The sequence below is a fragment of the Pieris napi genome, chromosome 2 (assembly GCF_905475465.1).
Source record: "Pieris napi chromosome 2, ilPieNapi1.2, whole genome shotgun sequence".
Lineage (NCBI taxonomy): Eukaryota > Metazoa > Arthropoda > Insecta > Lepidoptera > Pieridae > Pieris > Pieris napi.
In genome coordinates, this window is record NC_062235.1 from 6,645,220 (window position 1) to 6,664,698 (window position 19,479).

The 19,479-nt window shown below is 32.3% G+C and overlaps 1 protein-coding gene across 2 annotated transcripts in view; it reads left to right on the forward strand.

Moving 5' to 3' along the window:
• The window catches only part of LOC125063072 (TWiK family of potassium channels protein 9-like), a 212,087-nt gene extending 192,951 nt beyond the window's left edge, over nt 1–19,136 (forward strand). For both annotated transcript variants that reach the window (XM_047669309.1, XM_047669310.1), the window contains 2 exons: nt 16,809–17,585; nt 17,869–19,136. In XM_047669309.1, the coding sequence (XP_047525265.1) occupies nt 16,862–17,585; nt 17,869–18,677 (1,533 nt within the window). In that variant the 5' untranslated portion in view covers nt 16,809–16,861 and the 3' untranslated portion in view covers nt 18,678–19,136. The remainder of the gene's footprint in view (nt 1–16,808; nt 17,586–17,868) is intronic.
• Nucleotides 19,137–19,479: the final 343 nt, after the last annotated feature.

The window sequence follows — 19,479 nt, forward strand, 5'->3', positions numbered from 1 at the left end:
ATTTTGATTTTTCTCGTCATATCATTAAGAAAATGCTTTATATTCAATCATCATATACTATATATTGCAAGCAGCAGTATTCGGCTAGTAGATTTAGAGTACGACTCTCATCCCTGAGGTCGATCGGGGGGGATCTAATCTACAATCCTCGAACGTACACCAATGGACATTCTTTCACTCGCAAAATGAGCTGATTCAAAACCTCGTTAGGAATTAGCTCATCATTAATAGCAGCCTTAAATCGAAAAAATTACGTCATGTGTCAGACAGAAGGCTGTTCACTTACTGATCTATGAAATTAAAATGATTAAAGAAACGGGTGCAATCTGAGACTAAGACACATTAAGAATTGCAGCGCCACAGGGTTATTATTATGATATGTTGCAGACGTGAAGGAGGAAATTGAATCAGTTTTGTGAAGTATCAGCGCTGAAAACATATAATTTACTTTACCTAAAATAATATATTTATATTTGTCGGATGTGATTTGTGAGGTGAAAAAATAAGACTTATTTGAAATGTTAATATTTTCATCTCTCAAACAATAATTGTAACTTTTATGAACATTGAAGATTTTTTAGGTACAGATTTGAATTATAATGGTTTTTAATTTTTTATTCGTGACATTACATTTTTATGCGTTAACATGAAATGGGGAGAAGGGACGAATTTATTATTGTTATAACAATGGGCTTTTATTGAAGATAAACTTTTTAAATGACGAAAATGTCCGACGAATGTTTCATTTTACGACAGACCTCTGAGAGCCTAATTGATTTGTCCAATGGCAATAATATGATTTTTACAGGCAATTAAATGCAGATGACTGATGCCTAAAATCAATATGACTTAAATACATTATGTATTGCTTACACAACTTGACATTGACGACGATGTCTGGATGACCACGATTGCTGTAGAGCACTTTGTAAAGAACGATTTGTCAAATATATCTTTTGACTTACTTAAAATTTGCGAGCAGTGTTAGGAGCTACAGCGAGTGGTTATCATCCTTGAGGTCGTAGGTACCAGCCCCAGCTATGCATCAATGGACTTCTCTGACACTGTGCCCTTAACATGCCAACATGCTTTAAACCCAAATAATCGGCGGCGTGTGTCAGGCACAGAAGGCTGACCTTCTACTTGTTTATTAGAAAAACAAATGATACGAAACAGACCACACACTTCTTAGGCCCTCACCTAGAAGATTGTAGCGCCATTATTCTTTTTTTACTGCAAGAGAGTTCAATTTGAAATTTAGATATAAATAAGTAGTTTAACACTCGCTCAATAACAATATACTACAATTTAATTAATCCTTGTGTGCGAGGGCCTATATGACGTGTCAAAACCCTGGCATAGATACTAAAGCTCATATATCGTCTACATTAGCAGCCTGCACCATTCCAAGAGGATTTATCTCAAAGCTATTAGACTCAATGTGCCAAATCGTTATCTAGGCCTGCGGGGTAAAACGGTGCTAAATCTGTCTATTTTAGCTACTAGTTTTGTATCTCCTTTCTATTGGAATTGTTTTGAAATGAAAATCGTGAATATCAGGATATTGAAACAGTGTTGATCTAGCTAGTCCTTATGCATGCGGTTGCTCAGGTAGACGCGTGTTCAAACCCCGGATAACATTATGGATTGTTCTCCTACTATTACAACTTGCTCGTATGATAAAGAAAATTGTTGTGAAGAAATCTATACATTTTGTACAATATAAACGAGACTAATTATTAAGTTGCAGTGGTGTTGGCCTAGTGGCTTCAGCGTGCGATTCTCATACCTGAGGTCGTAGGTTCGGTCCACGGCTGTGCACAAATGGACTTTCTTTCTATGTGCGCATTTAACATTTGCTCGAACGGTGAAGGAAAACATCGCGAGAAAACCGACATGTCTTAGACCCAAAACGTCGACGGCGTGTGTCACTGAAGGCTGATCACCCATTTTTGCTTATTAGATTTAAAAATGATCATGAAACAGATTCAGAAATCTGAGGCCAAGACCTAAAGAGGTTGTAGCGCCACTGATTTATTTATTTTTAATTACTAAGTTAGTTATTTTCGAGGTAGATAAATTCTGTTTATTATATCATACCTTAGTAACTTCCATTCTAAACCAAAATATATTCAAAAAGGATAGAACGGGAACAGAACACAGGAACTCCGTGTAACAATATACCACAAAGCTATGGAGACCTTATATATTAAATATATAATATACTAAAAATAAATACCAAATATATAAGTTGAATACAAGATATTATTGATGTGATAAATATACACTAAGTACAGTACAAACTTGTAAGTATCATGAAATACTGTCCTAGTTCTCACATAAAGCTCTCCTAATTCTAAAATATTGGTCCGAGCGTTGCCAATACATTCTCCATGCAAGTACATGAGTAACTGAAAATTTTAACACGCGTAAATTCAACTCTGTCTATTCAAAATTGCTAGCGAAACACTCATTCAACAACACTGTCTCAGCGACTAGTTTATTTAAGGCAATTTTTCCATGTTCCACATAGTTTAAGCGAGGTAAAAAGGCCTTTAGGTATAAGCTGAAAAGGGCGAAATTTGTGTAAAGTCCATTTGTTGAACTAAGTTCATTTACTCCAAGTTTCCTAGATTTATTGTAGGAAACATAAAATATTGGAACGAGTTTGAGCGATCGACTTTAGAATTCCAATCAAGCAAGAGTAATTACTTAATACAGTACTATAAATTATACTTAAGCGCAGGCATTTAGAATTTACGTAATAGAAGAAACTGATTCTTATTTGTTTTACCGAGGTTTGAGTTTTTATTAGGCTATATTTAATGATAAATATTCTTTAAACGAATTCTCAATGCAAATGTAAAAAAAGTGGTTTTATTAAGTGATTACTTGACATTTATGAGAATGTGTTCATATAATAAGCATTTGCAATACAATATGAGAATGTTTTTTTTTAATAAACATTTTATTGTAGCTTTACAAATCTCATTCAATGCAGCACACGGCGCCTTCGCCGCTTCGTGGTTAACGCATATGAGATATGTCCGGAGGGTTTTACTTATCAGAAAGCAAAAAAGTGCTTAAAAATAACCAATAATATATAATTCGTACAGACAGCAAGTATAACATAGATCCATTTTCAAAAATCAAAACGGCCGCGTCTTATATCGTTTCTATGGCACTATAATAATCACCCTAAAACTCGCTGAATACGATTTCCCGCCTATTATTTAGTCAGTTTCTGTAGAGAACAGTGATGTGATGGTCGTGAATAGCTAACTCTCGGCTAATCTGATACAGACGCTATTACTTACCATAAACTTGCTACCATTATTTATATTTGATATTGGCTTCATATTAAACAAGTATTACTGGCAGCCAATCTTATCAATATATATGTGGAATCCGAATAATACGGATCAAAGAATGAATATTTATTGTTATATTACAATAACTTAATTTTAGTGATATTTTCGTAGCTGTTTGTTATAAGGTATTTTTTACTAATTGTATGTAATTGTAAATTGTATTTATATTGTATATTGATTGATAGATATACTCTTATTACAAAAGTTTATATTTTATTGATTTAGGGTTAATATTTTTAAATAATCCTTCTTCACTGGATTTTTAGCAAGGTATTATATTTCTTATTTTCGTTTATATTAAATGTATTCTTGCTTTAACTAATAGTTAAAGCCTAAAGGTATGGAACGCATTAATTTCCCTCCAGCCTGATATAGCTTTTATAAAAATTCTATACCTTCCTTAAAATTGTTTAAAAATATGTAAACGAAATTGTAAAATAAATAAGAGCAAATATTGTTTGTTGTTAAAGGTTTATGTATCTGTCTTTCAAGGTAAGAACAGAAACTTGGACATTGTTCACTATTTTGAAAAAAGAATTACTTTAAAACTGTATAGGGGAAGATCGTTACCCTTCGTACGCGGGGCACATTCATACAGTCAAAATAAAACTTGAACGAAACAAAGTACAGTCTTGCTTTTGTATGTGTGCATGAGTCGAGGTACCAACTATACATCAACGAAGTTTCGTGAAATTCGCACCGATGAGAGTGAAGTTACAGGCATGGACGTGTTTTCGCGCTCGGTAAGTAATTTTTTGATCTATATTTTTATCTCTTTTTACCGTAGATAAAATAAGTTTTCGTGTAGAGTATTCTATCAGTAACTAGAAAAATATACTTAAGATACGTCTCCAATACTTAATTTATGACGTTTTCCTATTAATATTTAAATAAGTTATATTTTGTTGTTATTCAGTTAGTGGGGCACATTCGGACAGCACTAGATGGGGCACATTTGAACGAATTGTACTACTAAATTTGTATTAAAATTTGTCTGTCCTTTTCATACAAATTAAGTTTTTGACTTTCTACATACACTACTGTTAAGGCATCTTGACTAAACCTACGGTAGGTAGGTACGATTGTGTTAGTGTGCTAATTGCTAATTTTGGCATTAACTTTGTCCTGTGTTGCTATTTTTGCTATCGTCGATGTAAATATATATTAATACCTATTTCTTATTATCTTTATTAAGGTTTATTTTGATGCTTGTGAACCAGATGCTTTGAATAATTTACCAATCCATCAAATAGTAGTTCCTTCGAAGTCAGTTTTGACACCAGAGGCATTTCGACCCTATCCGCATGTTGTAAGAAGTAATAAAACAAAGAAAATGACGACGACGGCCAGTAAAACCACGAATTTATACTGCCACACCCGAAAATAAGAAGTGCTAATCCGCACCAAAGATTAAGAAATGTGATTCTAAATTTAAGATACCTAACTATTTAAATTTTGTTTTACATAAGAAAAGCTATGTAATTTTTTTTCACTATAAGAAAAGTATTTAATTTTTGTTTAATAGAAATTAAATCTTTATTTTTCAGTTTAATTTCATTGCTAATAAATGAATTTTGATTTATATGTGTCGTTTTAATCGCACGTACGGAACAACTCCACAGCATACGAAGGTACCCCCAACACTGTACGAAGGTGCCCCGTTGATGGGGCAGATTCGTACGTTTTCCAGATTTAGTTTAAATCATAATTATGGTTGAAACACCAGATGAAATCATTTGTCATTTTTTTATATGAATCTCGGATAGTTTGACTATAAATTTAAGCTATCAGGTGATTGATTCATAGAAAAATAAAAAAATAAAAAAAATAAATGTGTAAACCGTACGAAGGGTCCCCACCTTCCCCTACTTTGTCACGCTGCGGTTCCATACAAACCAGAATAATTGAGAAACAAACTTGTAACTTGTCAGCACTTAACACCGTCTTATTACATTTCGAAGTAACAAAGCACTCCCCTATTTCTTCCAGTAATTGGTTTTAGAAATTCCGAAGCGAATTGATGAATTGTTTCCTTAAACTTTGTCTTCGCCTTAAATATGGTAATTTGGTGTTCACGTCACAACGGTTATATACACTCTTATCGGCGACGTATAACAATAAATGATAAACCTTATATTTTATTAAAGCTCAAGAGCAAGACTCTTTAGACAAGATTGCTAAAGTCACGTGTTAGCTACTAAAAGTACATGACGTGCTTACTACTCGTTTGATTGTGATTGCTCAAATGGAACTATCATGTCGCTTGTCTATGATAAGACTTGCTGTTGACCAATCACAAACAAGCAAATTTCACGAAAATTAAAGCACGTTATGTCTTGTACATTCTCACCCCTCTGTGCATCTTTTACACATGACATAGACTGAAAAACCCGTTTTCTAATTTTGTTAAGTAATAATTAGTCAACAGACGTTTTTAGCACCTTCTTTATTAAACATTAATTTGAATTAAAAGACGACGTACAGTTTTTCTACAAGTAGATAGATTAAATATTCACTTCCGGTTTTGTCTTCGGACAGACAATTAATCCTTATTACATAAGAATCGGACAATTTAGACAAACAAAATCCCAACTAATTTGTTAATTCTCAATCTATTGTCTTATGCATGAGTTTTAAACTAAGACGACTTTATCACTATTTCTTCCGGAAATGCTAGACGCTTGTAGCCTCGAAATTGTGTAGAAAAATAAACATCTAAAACAAATGAAGCGAGACGCTAACTCTCTATGTAAGGGCTGTAAATAACATTATTTTCACGGTGCGACGCGTTTAACACAAATAAGCCGATAAAAAACGGCCGAAAAACTGGGTTGTTTCGCAAATCGCTTCTTTATTTTTCCCTAGTTACTCGAATAAATTGTGCAAGCCCTTTTGTACTATAAATAACATTCCTGATTTTTTTTTCAATACATAAATTATATCGCTTTTTACTCTACTTTTTACTGGTAGTACTTTAAAAGAACATAATAATTATAAAATAAATTTGAGGTTTGTGTAAATTCCTTGCATATAGTAATCATTTATATTACTTGATATTGTCTAAACAATTGAAATGTATATACCTCCTATGTATATACACCTGTGGCTTATTTTTTAATTATAAGCAAAATTTTTATTTCTATTGCTTGCGTGAAGTCGGGTCGGTAAGCTAGTACCTCTTAATTGGCAACCCATGAATGCTAAAAAAGAATAAAACATTAATTTTATTAAAATCTAGGCAGCTACTTTCAAAAATCAGAGTTAAATTCATGCGGTTTTATTCATATTTCATATTTCACTCGGCGGTTTTAAGTGGGTCTTAACCTCGGACAACAAAACTTTCTTGTTTTAAATGAAAATATCAAACGTTTAAATTGAAATTTTAATGAAAATCTTTTATTTATTTTTTAGTTTATATAATTTAGTTAATAACTCGCTCGCACTTTAATCGGTCGAGAAATTACCCTACAAATAAACCTACTTTTTAGTAGGTGATACAAAATGGGATACAATAAATATAATATTAATAAAAAGAAATAAAAATTCAGTGGCACTACAACCTTTTTAGATCTGGACCTCAGATTTCGGTATCTGTTTCATGATTACTTGTTAATCTAATACGCAAGAAAGTGATCAATCAGCAAGGCAAGCCGTTTTCTTTACGATGTTTTCCTTCACTGTTCGAGCGAATGTTAAATGAGCACATATAAAGGAAGTCCATTGTTGCACAGCCGGGGATCGAACCTACGACCTCAGGGATGAGAGTCGCACGTTGAAGCCACTAGGCTAACACAGGAGCAGTGTTGAGCAGGGCCTTCGTAGTCCTGCTAATAAATATTAATATGTATTTATATATTGAGAGCATAATGACCCTTAATACCTACCTAGTGGTTAGACTAGTAAGACTGTCAACTCTATTGGCTCCATGGACTTTTCTATGTGCATACTCGTAAAGTGGTGAAGATAAACACCGTGAGGAAATTACGTTACATTCAAGAATCTATGAAGCCATGCATAGGCTGAAAGAAAAGTTACTACTGAAACAGACGCAGAAACGTGTCTGCCCCATGTCCCCCCGTAGGGAAATTACGGCTATTCCCATAAAAATGCCGTACCTTATTACTATGAATATAGGCAAAACTTTGTACCCCTTCCTTCTGTTACCTTTGTTTTAAAGTGTTTTATTATTTATTTATTTATTGCATTTTAGGAAGATTTACAGCCCTGCGATTCTGTAACTCACTTTTCGAACTCACACAGCGGTTTTCGCATCGGCGGTCGCTCTCAAATCAGTCGCGAAGCAGTCATTTTATGATTTGGCATTCTGATAAACAATAAACTACAAGCTCCCACCTTTTCAGAATGCCAAATCATAAAATGACTGCTTCGCGACTGATTTGAGAGCGACCGCCGATGCGAAAACCGCTGTGTGAGTTCGAAAAGTGAGTTACAGAATAGCAGGGCAGTATTTTAACAGAAGGTAAATTATGATTACAATAAAATAAAGTCAGTACTAATTACAAATCTCCACCTATAGATAATCCATAAATATCTTAAGGAGATAGGAGGAATAAAATTAACATTTATGAATTTATAATACTTACTATGAAACAATTAAAGAACTTTAGTAAATTAAAAAATTAAGTATGACTATTCTAATGGAAATAGCTGGATGTGAGTGTGCGTCTCACAGAGTCAATGGAAGAACAGAAAAGATCGATGTCAAACTGGGTTTATAGTGGATATTGTGATCTAGTTGATACTGTTTTGGTTAAAGTAACTTTATTATATGGGTTTTAATATAAGCATAGGTACCATGTATGTAAGAACCGATATAATTTGTTTTTTTTTGTTTTGTATACTTATACCGTGATTTTCATAGCTCTTTTTACAATAATTTTAATTGCATCAAAGTACTTGCTTTATTTTGAGACAAATTATTGTGTGCCTGAAGCAAATAAGTTAAAATCATTTTTTATTTAAACAAGCAAAGTGAATAAAAACAGAAGTTTATTCCTCTTTATAAACTTATTCTGTTCAATATTTACCCTGCTTCGGAAGCGAAGGTGTAATTTAGTATCGAAAAATATCTGTTTTTCCTCCGTTAGAAAAATTCTCGAGTTTGCTCGGTTTTCTTATTACTAATGTTCGTTATATCTAATAGCACGCGAATTCGTTTTCGTTGAAATATCACCCTGGATTAGGCATAAATATGTATTAAGAGTGGGTTATTTATTTATTATGAGAGTGAAATTCAGCCGCTTGACATTCTGATAAACAATAAACTACAAGTTCCCTCCTTATCAGAATGCCAAATCGTAAAATGACTGCTTCACGACTGATTTGAGCGCGACCGCCGCTGCGAAAACCGCTGTGCAGAATCGCAAGGCAGTCAATAAAACGTAATTATATAATTAAGTTTTTGTACATTTAACCCATTGGTTGTGAATTCACGTTTGGTATCCCCGTAAAGTTACTCATCTCCAGGTGCTCACAAGTCCAAGCTTCTTGGAGCTCAAAAGACAGCACTTATTTTGATTTCGTTAGAAAAAGCGCAATATCACTTCAAATATAAACAAATGTAATAAAAATGTAATCTGTATTTATAGAAGTATTAGACAAAACACTTTATTACCATACGATGTTTCAGTCAATCTTATGTTATCATAAGAAATCGGATTAGATGATTCTCATCATGTCTGCACGGAGATTCCGATAGTTCTGATCGATATCAAGTTTCAACGCCTATTAATTCTGTATAGCCGTTGTATAGGGCTTAAGTGAGGACTAGTTGTGGTTAGCTATCGAAGCCATGTGTTACTGATGATGCAGTTATGATACCTGCAGTGGTTCTATTAGAATGTAAACGAAAAACAATGGATTTAAAATTTACTTTCTTATCTATATATTTTTTGTTAATTACTTAAAGAGGCTGGTTTTGGTGCTGGTACTAAATCTCATTATAGGCAAAAGCTGCTTAATGACCGGAAAACAAATGATAAAAAAAACAAAACGCAACTGTTTTTTTTTTCTTTTTTTAACTGGGATGAAAAAAACAACCCTGAAATATGATCTTATTACTTTACGTATGACTTATTTCTCAAATATATTTAATTCTTTTTCGACTTAAAAGAGCCCAAAAATATACCTAACGAAAATTAATAAAAGAACCAAATATCACGTAATTATTACAATGAAAATTATCTAAACCATTCTCGAATCCACTTCAATATACACAAAATATTCAGTAAAATCGGTCCAGCTGTTTAGGAGCAGTTTAATTACAAACACACGAACATAATATTTATATGTATACAGTCTAGTTTGGTAATTATTGTATTAACTGGCGTGATTAAAATATTTAAAACTATCAAATGTTATAGACTGTACACTGTGGTGCTGATAACGAGCACTGTAGTTGAATATGGTTGGATGTGAGAATTTGATGTGGGTAATTCAACAGTGGTTTTGTATATATCGACTTCGTTTTAGTTCATAAAACACATCCATGTTACATATATGTTACACATATAAAGCATTTTGCGTAATGGGTATTTATATATATATTATTATTTACTTGTATTTTCTAGAATTAGAACGGCGAAAGACTATCAAATACGTCAATATACGTGGGTTACACTCAAAATGTTTAAAACTGGCCAGTTCAGAACATTGCTAATGAAAACATTTTTTGAATTTCAATTTTAGAACTCTTTGGTAAACTAATGTCATTTGTTTTTGTGAGTTGGCGGCAAATCTAAAACTCTTGTTACACGTGAAAATGAACCTAACGCGAGACTAATAAAACAAAAAATATGCATCAGCATGGCGTGTCCGGGTCTGCTAGTTTATACGAGAAAAAAAGTGCGTGCGTACAAAGTACACATGACAGAAGTGAAACTTCTTTGGCAAACAAATTTTTTAGTCTTTAGTTTATATTTATACAAATCTAAAACTTTAGTTTTCCGAGACTTAGAGGGAGGGAAAAAGGAAGATATGGTAGGAATGTAATGAATTTAATTGTCATTAAAATATTAAAAATGTCGAAAATTAATACAAATATATATTATTGTTTTCTTCGATAATAAAAACACGTGGCATTTTAATGAATAATTTGTCACTTGAGATTTCAATAAATTATTTTGCATAAAATATAAAATACTAATATTTCATAAAATCTCTTTACGAAATTTTTCATTTTAAAAATAGAATTTCTATAAGGTAATGAGCCCTTCTCACTCTCTCTCAATCGTTCTCAATCGCTCTCTCCCTTTTCTTTGACAAAAAGCATCTTCGTGACGTGACTAATATTATTATTATTGCGTTAGAAGAAGTAGAAGTTTAGAAGTTTCATTAAAAAAAGCTAGTGGTTGTTTTATTGGTATTAATTACTTTTTGTCAAGTACAGACCTACCTTGGTAAAGTGAATGCAAAGTATGATAAAGTTGTTTGGCATCAACATTTCCAAGAATATGGTGTAAAATAACAAGTAGTAAAAGAATTTTCGATCTGTAAAACTAATGTTGAAGTAAGTTATATTGAGTTATGAACGTTCACATTCGAACAAGAAGCGCATCTTATATTTTCATCTTTTTCTTTCAACATTTCATTGTAACATTGAGAAACTTTCAAACTGTTTCGTTAGCGCATTGCGTATATTTTAAACGTACAAACTTACTTTTTTGTTGATTTATTATTGATAAATTATATTCCAAGTATACCCTATTGTGCTCTTAGAATTAAAATCGATTCTGCCTAAAGGCCGATTTACATTATCTTAGTGTTTAGAAGAGTGCTTTAGGATAGTACTTTAGTTGAAACATGTAAACGCTACTTGCTTTAGTAAACGCTACGCTAAAGAACTTGCCTTTCAAGTTGTACTAAAGCACTCTCCTAAACACTAAGATAATGTAAATCGGCCTTAAGAGAATTACGTATTCCAACCTGGCCAGTTCTGTTCAACCTTCCACCCGCTACAGCTGCTAAGTCCACCAATCTTGAAGGCCTTACTCTATTTTTTATGGCGCATTATCAGCGTAGACCTACTCTATACGATCCGACCATAATTATAGAATAACGATACCAAAATGCACAATTGATTAATAATAAAGTTACCATACAAATTACTTCTACTGACAGGAGCTAACCCTAAAATAGTATAAAAATCCATTCGAAGAGTGATAAGATTGATGTGCACTTTTTAAACGGATCATTATCGTCCCGGCTGAATGCCGATCCAGGGTAATGGATGGCTCTCATTCAATGGAACTAAGATCTCGATTGCTGAGACAATTAATTGTGGAAGCTTAATTGACATATTGAGTGGATGTCGGTGGAATATGCCGATTTTATATATTCATACCGGACAAGTGTTACGCGATTAACGCGAAATTTTAGTTATTTTATTATGAACTCACTGCCACTAGCTTGGTGAAATTAATGTTGCAACTTTTATTTTCTTATAACTTTAACAATTATATAATATACATACTTATCCAGATATGCATATAGTCTTCTTCCAACACCTTCCAAAGTTCGCTTTCTTGGACTTGCCGAGCCGCCGGCCGGACCAACGCCACAGCGGCCGTCTTTATCTTCGCGTGGATGCTACTGTAGGACTTGGAGTCGTTTATTATGTCTCATTTATTGCTGTTAAAATTTTCAATCGAAATAAGCGAAAGATGAAGTTATTTTTTATTTTTTATTTTAATATATAAAAATAATAAAATTAATGACAATATCGAGTAGTAGATAACTATTATGGTTAGCCTTTATGGGGCCTTAGAGTTATTCTCAGTTAGGTCAGTACAATTATAACTTCTATCTTCTCTAACTTTCGTTAGAGATTTTTGTAACACGACGTATTTTAGGTCTTCTCCGTATGGGTGATAATTAATTCGAACTGTCGGTTCACGGTTTAAAAATCAGTTCTGGGTTTTAAACACACCATCTCATGGTTAAAAATCGGATACTAAGCCACTAGGCTAACTAACTAACCTAACACTAGATACCACACAACTTAGTCCCAATAGTCCAATAATATAACTATTGACAAGTTCAAAGATCCTGAGTTTAACTCCCTCTATAGACAAGGATAGATTTAGACCAAAACTGTTATAAAAGTGTTTCAAACTGAAACTTAAAATAACTTTAATCATATAGGCACACCTATAAACGTCAACAGAAAAAATGTTACTAAGATTCTAAATTTACATTTACTACCCGTTCGCAAGGCAAGGGCAAAAGAAAACTGGCAAGAAACTCTCCGCCAATCTTGTTAATCGCCAAATTTTGAGTCATATAAATTGTTACACTGGAGCAAATCAATCCCAAGGATTAGGATCATTTAAATAATCGTTAAATTTATAAAAAAGCTTTATGGATTAATTTACGTTTAACGAGAGTTTTGTATTTATTCAGTGATAATTCTCTAACTCCGCTTGGGAGTTTGTTGTAAAAACGAATACCATTTCCATATAAGGAGTGGTTTATCTTCTGCAGCCTGGTTGGTCTTACGCTTAGATTAATATTAATATTCAAGTACAATAAAAAAGCAATAATCAAATATATATAATTGTCAATAGACGACGATAATAGATAAGGTCTGTGCGTTCACGATTTTAAGCCATAAAGTTTCCTGACAGTTGCCAAACTCTTGTAATTAGCAGAACTCCAGCCGATTTCTGGTTACAAAGCCAATATGTGACTCATTAGTGGCTAGTGCAGTCTGTACGCAGATTAACTCTCGAAACAAGGAGAGTTCGAATTGAAGACTAATTTATTTATAAACTAAATTTACTTACACCGAGAGTACATGTACTTTTTTGAATCAATAACAAAAATATCGTGTAGTAAACCAATAGTTCTCTAATCAAGGGCGTGAAACGGACAAGAAGTACTGCCAACAAATTGTGCGTCATTCTTTTAAAACGATAAGGTTTTTAGATAATTTTTGTTAGCACTTACAACTTCATGCGCCTCATTAATTTTTATTAGTTAATTACTGTAACTTAATAAACTATTATTAGTGAAATAAACAAATAAATGCGATTAAAAACCATAAATACAACCCCTTAAGTTTGACAACTTATGTCTAACATCTACTAATATATTTGTACGAACAATCTTAGCGTGTATCATTTCATATAAATATGGAAAGGAATACTTCAGGATTACTTAGACGTTATAGAATTTTTTTTACTATCGATTCCAATAGAGAAACTATGGTCATGCTTTCATATGATTTGATTTTTTAGTTCGGCATAAATTATCGTCATAAATTTATCAATAATTGTTTTATATATCCTGATTGATGATGATTTCTGTTAAAAGTATGAAATAATCTACAACTATTGTAGTCTAAATACAACTTTAAAATAATAAACAAGCACATGTTTGTTAACAATTAAAATATTATTATAAAAGGATTTAAATCATTAGCCCCTTCCCTAGAATCGAGACTTCAGTGGAACTCTACCGATAATGACAAACATTAAACATGTATTAGCAGATATCAATGTAACAAAAATTAAGAATAAGATAATAATAATCGAATAAAAAGACGAAATGTCACTTAACGTAATAACGTAACAATATTTTATTCAAGTAAAGAAATTTGTCCAAAACTTTTTTACAACTCAAAAACATTTGACAGTCTGGGCAGTTCATCACAACTTTGACTTACTAATTACTTACGATCCAAAAAGTTGTGTCGAGATATTCATTTCAATTCTCAAGATCAATTCTCATTAGCATTACAAGTATGAAAAAGTAAGGTATCTCCTTTGAGGCGCAAATAATCAATCCATCAAAATATCAATTTTCTCGGCCCTCGCTTATGAAAGGTGAAAATGAGGCGGTTTGTAAAATACCACTATATATTTTATTCATCACGCGTCTACTTATGTACCTTTTTGTGATATTTGGGGAAGTTACGTGTCTTGAAACAAAATGTATAGAGATTGAAAGTATTACTTCTTAGTTTTACTTTGATGAGTAAAGTACAAAGTAAAAACAACAAACAAAGATATACTGATTGAAATGCTATGTTAGCGACAATACAGCTGTATATTATTATTATACGTTTAATTTGTTTCTGGTAACATATTTTTAAAGTTTATTGAAGTGAAACTTCTTTATCGGGGTTGGAAAAAATTTTTGTGTAAAATTTTTTCGTTACGCGTCACATTTTTCCGTTACGCGCCATCTTTTGAAGTGAAACTTTTTTATCGACGTATGGAAGAAATTTTGTAGCAGGTTGTTGCTTTTTGAAGTCAAACTTCTTTATCGGCGTTGGAAAAAAATTTACACACATTTGTCACATTTTTCGGTTACGCGCCATCTTTTTCTTGTCCCTACCACGGTTGATCCGAAGAGATTCGAAGCCATTAGTTACAAAAATATATAATAACGATTCTGTAATAATCTTAGTACTACATTGTAGTACAGTAATAAGTTAAAATGAAATAATTGTATTTGTATTCATGTCTATGATAATAAAAGCCTTTGGTTAAACTTTATCTAATTTAACTTTATTTAACCAATTTCTGTAAAGTTGCATATAGTAGATCATTTTTCGAAAAATAAGGTCATAAAGAAATTTCACTTCTTACGTGTGTACACCTAGTACACGCAAACATTTTTATTATTTTATTATTTGACTGACTAAGTAGGTACAAAATTAAATTGTAATTTACCCATTAACTAACTGTTAGCTTAATGTTATAAACGATCTTATTTGACCGAAAAATAAACAAATTGGACAAAAGCCAAAATATCGTTGCTATTAATGCCTTTCGGATACAGTTATTTTATAAACTTGATAAATAAATATTTACTCTCTAGACGGCAAACTTAGAAAATATTTTCTTTTGAAAAGTATTTTTCTTCTATCAAATTGTTGACAACATTAATGAATTTTAAAACAAATTATTTTTTAATCACGATCCGTGTGTTAGCCTTGGCATCTACTGAATAGACTGTACTTTCTCTGAATAGAGAAAATAAATTTAGCTAACATTTTGATGGTAAAATATTATTATAATTAGATTATAATTATTTATATTAATGATATTAATGACTTTGCGAATTGTTTAAGATAAAATAATACTTTGTCTAGCTTTCTAACGGACCAATCTCATTTCGTCTAGGATTTTTGATTTAACATTCTCGTGCCCTAGTTATAATTAGATATTTGTATAAAGCAGGGCGTATATTCTCAAAATAGACACATACGTTTATTAAGGCTATCAAAGAAACTGTTGCAGTCTGAGGCCAAGAGCTATTTAGGATGACTGGATAAGTCAATTTATTTACTGTGTGCAACAAATTAAACAAAATCCAATTTTTGGGTTCTATATTAATTTCAATGCTATGAGTCTCCATCAGGTCTTTATTTCCTAAGTCGTGGCCTGTTGCTAGTGAATAACATAATCGGCGCTCTTTCTCCATATAAAACAATTTTTATCGACAAGATTGTAAAACCTCTAACGTTTTCGATGAATTATTCATTGCGCGTACTTGTAGTAAAATTATGTTTTCATTTCAATTTAGGAGGAAATTTTATGCTCCTTCAATCAAAAACTTTATCATCATTTATATTTATAAGCCATAATACACCTTTACGGTATTTGAATATTTTTATAGTTTCATCAATAATATTATTTCTCTTATTGTCCTTTTTACATAATTATATTTTAATTGCTTTGATTTTACGATTTTTTTTTTGTCTAAGTAATTGTAAATATTTTGTAGTACAATGAGCCCTATCTAAAATCTTAAAGCGGTTTCGTGGAAGAGATCGCTCGAAAACGATGAGGCTGCCAGTTGCCCTACTTTTTATTTAAATATTTTAATGATTCTGGATTTATCACTGCAACGAATTTCAAATAAATATATCCGTACTGTTTGAATGATGAATTGGAGAAATACTATAAAATACATAAAACTTATTTTTGATACGAACTCGACATTTGTACCTTTATAATTATTGTACTGTTTCAAATTAGGTTGACAAGCTTTGTGAATGGAGTTTTAATTAAAATTTTACCCTTCATTTGTTAACATTTTAATTGAGTTTATAACCACTTATATACTGTTTAACAAGGAACAGAACATCACTCATAACTACGTTCGAATTTTGTAGAAACAAAATGTTTTATGCTTAAAATCATATTAGTATATTTTCTTAGATAAACACGCTACATTACGTATATATAAGTAATGTTTCTTTTAGTTGCAAAGAAAGTAATTCGTAAGACACATTTGCAAAATTTATCTTAAGGAGAATATGAGTAACCATTAATCATACTTTTGCTCATATTTTTATTTGTCACTCATTTTCCTTCCTCTTATCCTTAGAAGACTTTGAAAAATTACTCCTTCGTTACGCAGGGAAACCTATAGCAACCTATTATAGAAAAATCTTGTTTGTTTCAGATGCGAACGATAGGATAACAATAATGACGAAACACCAAAGATAAACAAAAAAAATGGAAATAAACCATGTATTGGACAAGGAAGCAATCAACCGTTTCGAACAGTACACATTGGCAAAACCCTCATTGAACGGGAGCGTCCCTTTGGACAAGTGCCAAGATGTGGACTCAGTGGCATCTAATAGCAGAAAGAAAACACAAACTTCCCGGCAGAAAGTAGTTTGTTGCTTTTGTTTTAAAACAACCAAGTATAGACGAAAACAATTTATTGTCGGATCCCTAACGAATAGTGTTGTATTTTCTGTATTATTGGCGTACACATTTCTGGGTTCGTTCATATTTTTAGCGATAGAGGGCGGGGTTGAAATACCATCGCGACCTAGGCTTTTACCAGACAAACAAAAGATCACACATAGAGTACACAGCAACGATAGTAAGAAAGAAGTTGATGAATACAAGGATTATGGAAATCTAAGCATGTCGGCTAACTTTTGGGATGCGAGAAGCAGGGCGGTGGAAAATATTTGGGAAATAACTGTATCTTTAAATATTCTGTACAGAGAAAATTGGACGCGTTTGGCCGCAGCGGAGATTTTAAAATTTCAAAACGAGTTGATGCAAAGGGTCACAGCTGAAATGGCGTCGCAGTATGGAGTGAGCTATAAAGAAATGGCTTTAGGCGAATTTGGCGAGAATGAGTTCAACAATCATTATGAAGAGCATGACTGGAACTTGGCACTGGCTTTTTTCTACTCATTGACTGTTTTAACAACTATTGGTAAGTTTAAAATTAAATTTATAATAAACATTCATTTTAAATGTGTTCGTTCATTGTTTATCTGCTGGTTTCGAGTTGGTAAAGAACCGTACTTATAAACTAATTCTGGGTTCAATTTTTGAAAAAATAAAACTAATTTGGAGATTCATTGTTACAACATAGCTATTTTGTTTTAATAAAGTTCCTATATAAATAAAATATCTACTAAGAATATAAGTAAAACGCATCATCAAATAACATTTAATATAAAGTTATTTTAAATCATGTAATTTTCTCTTTACAGGATACGGTAATATTGCGCCGAGAACTATGCTGGGGAAAGGAATCACTATTTTATACGCGCTAATTGGAATTCCTCTGACACTTGTATACCTTTCAAGTGTCGGCTCTTTACTCTCTAAAATGGCTCGAAGTGTTTTCAGCCGAGCATTATGCTGTTGTCTTTGCTCAAACTGTGGCTATTGTTGCTACGATGAACGACGAATGGCAGAGAAAGAACGACGAATGAAACTCAAACGACAACAAGAGGAAATGCTTAACAGTCAGAACTCAAGTAAAACCCCGACAGAAGAATGCTTCGTTTTGAAAACTGATAGTCAAAAAGACTCATCACTCTCTGATAGACCAACGACTAGTACAGCTAAAGATGATGTTATTAGTTGGCCTGATACAGATTCTAAATTATCTATGCACGGTTTAAGTATATTAGCCCCTGTTGTATTGTGTTTAACGGCAATTTTCGTTTACATCTCCTTAGGAGCGATTGTTCTATATAAATTGGACGATATGAGTTTAATAGATGGCTTTTATTTCTGTTTTATGGCACTAAGCACAATAGGATTCGGTAATATAATACCAGGAACTAGCTACACCACCATTAATGGTGTCAGATATTACACAATTAATTCAACTGTATTGTGGTTTTGCTCTGTGTACACACTTACTGGACTCGCGTTGACAGCTATGTGTTTCGGAGTTATTCACGACGAGATTATTTATAGGATAAAACATCAACAAAAAGAGTGGTCGCAAAAAGGTAACACAGTCAACGACGAGGTTAACGTTACGGATCCATTTTATATGAGCTCCTGACATATGTTTAATAAAGGTAGGTCCGAGAATTTGTACAGTATTATGGAGGACAGTTCTATAGTAGAGCGTAATAGGATAGAGATTGACAATAGAGAAGTAGTACTTAGCGTAGATGATGTATCAATATCTATAGAATCGAGTAATGAGTTTCCTCCACCACCTCCAGAAGAAGAAATCGTTGCTATAGTAACAAAAAAGGAACCTAAAGGGTTCACTAATATGGTAGCATATAACGTATTACCAGAAATGCTTGAACACGTTAATCCAACTTGAACTCTTTAATATAAATCTATAGTTTTTTACTGGCTGTGACTCTTCATGTTTGTTTGAATCTCTAATTTATTAAGAAATATATCAATAAAATCTCTCGAATTTACTTTTCCAGAATATTTGAAATATGTAAATTGTAAATATTGTAATTACTAAAATATGATGTGTAACATCTTTTAAATATTATGAATGTCAAATGTTAATATCAAATTAATTGTAAGTAATTTTTACGTGACTAGAATCTTTGTAAAAATATAAAGTTTAATATAAAACTAAATAAATTGTGAGTAATATACGTTGTTTTATTGGTATCCTGTCTCCGGGGCTTAGTGGTAAACGAGTTGTACAGTAACGTAGTTGTACAGGCTGGCATTAGTACAAAGAACCATATTCAAAAATAAAATACATCTGTTATACACTCGCACAAATGTTTTAGAACCCAGATAAATTTTAAACAACAGCCATTTTGTAGATTTATTAAAGACATCAACTTAACCAGGAACGTAATAGTTGTGGTGACGAAATTCAACAA